The following is a 1,308-nucleotide window of genomic DNA, read 5'->3' as shown; positions in this document are numbered from 1 at the left end:
GCCCGCGCTGCCCGCTTAAAAAGCTTAAGGTGGCAGCACGAGCGCCGGCCGCTTCCGACCGTCAGAACTTCAGGGGAAGGGGGGGGCAGCGCCTGCTGGCAGGACAGCCCTGGGGTCGGCGCGGCGCTGACCGGACGCGGTGCCTTGTCCCCTGTTCGATTCTCCCTCAACGACACCGTGCCCGAGTGTGTCCATCGCGTTTCTCTGCGTCGTGTCCTTAGGAGCGTGCTGATGTCTGGTCTTCAGCAGCCCACGTGGTTGAATATTTCAGCCGTGCGTGTTCTCCAGTTAGACTTGGAGAGCCCTTTAGGTGGGGCTTTTCATGCTGCTCCTCATGTTCCCTGCATCAGCCTCCAAGCTGGGCCGCCCGCCCCAGAGGCGGTGCCCCTTCCTCGCCCAGCAGCGGTCCATGTGGCTCACAGCCCCCGCGGCGTCCTGTCTCATGCTCCACGGACACGCAGCTCCGTGTGTGACGTGCTGGGGCATGTTGTGCCCCAGCAGCGTCAGGAGCGCAGGCCGTCTGCCGGGGCAGCACGGGGGTCCACCCCTCACAGGATGGGGACACCGGCTCTCCCGGCCACAGGCCCTCCTCCGCCCTGTGCGCGGCTCCTGCAGGACAAGGCTTTCCCGGCATCACCCTCGCCCCTCGTTGCAGAATGTGACCCTACCTGCGTGGGCTGCACGGGGAAGGGCCCCGCCCAGTGTAGAGAGTGCGTTGCCGGCTACAGCAAGGAGGGCGGCCAGTGTGAAGGTCAGCGGGCGCACCTGCTCCACCGGGGCCTTCCCGGGGGCCACGTGCCAGTGTGGGTGGGGCCCCGGGGAGGCACGCAGCTCCTGCCCTCACACCTCTGCCTGTCCCCTCCCCAAACGACCGCCCGGTGCTCCTGCTGAGCCCCTCCCTCCTTTGTCCAATGCACGTCCCGTCTCCGCCTCTGTGCACGCGTGAACCCCCCCCCGCCCCCACGAACCCCTCGACCCCTGCTGGGCCTGTCTGCCCAGTGAGGTCACCTGTGCAGTGGAGCGTTCTCATTTAGACATCGATGAGTGCTCGCTGGCAGAGAAGCCCTGCCTGAGGGACAACGAGAACTGCTACAACACGCCTGGGAGCTTCGTCTGCGTCTGCCCCGACGGCTTCGAGGAGGCCGAGGACACCTGTGTGCAGACCAGGCTGGCGGGGGCTGGTGAGTGACACCTCGGCCACCTCTGCTCGTGCCCCCCGGTCCCGAGTCAGGAAGTCCGCGCATGTGGCCCTGGGCTGGCGGGGGGCGGCGGGGGGAGCACCACAGCCTTGGCGGCTTCAACCCCAGA

General features: G+C 67.7%; 1 protein-coding gene across 1 annotated transcript in view; it reads left to right on the top strand.

Moving 5' to 3' along the window:
- CRELD2 (cysteine-rich with EGF-like domains 2) overlaps positions 1 to 1,308 on the top strand; it is a 10,904-nt gene that overhangs the window by 8,648 nt on the left and 948 nt on the right. Inside the window, exons 8-9 of the mRNA XM_010832114.1 lie at positions 645 to 751; positions 1,035 to 1,181. Of these exons, the coding sequence (XP_010830416.1) occupies positions 645 to 751; positions 1,035 to 1,181 (254 nt within the window). The remainder of the gene's footprint in view (positions 1 to 644; positions 752 to 1,034; positions 1,182 to 1,308) is intronic.

Source organism: Bison bison, unplaced genomic scaffold, assembly GCF_000754665.1.
Source record: "Bison bison bison isolate TAMUID 2011002044 unplaced genomic scaffold, Bison_UMD1.0 scf7180017860370, whole genome shotgun sequence".
Lineage (NCBI taxonomy): Eukaryota > Metazoa > Chordata > Mammalia > Artiodactyla > Bovidae > Bison > Bison bison.
Note: the sequence above shows the minus strand (reverse complement) of the source record. Positions and strands in the feature narration are given on the sequence as shown.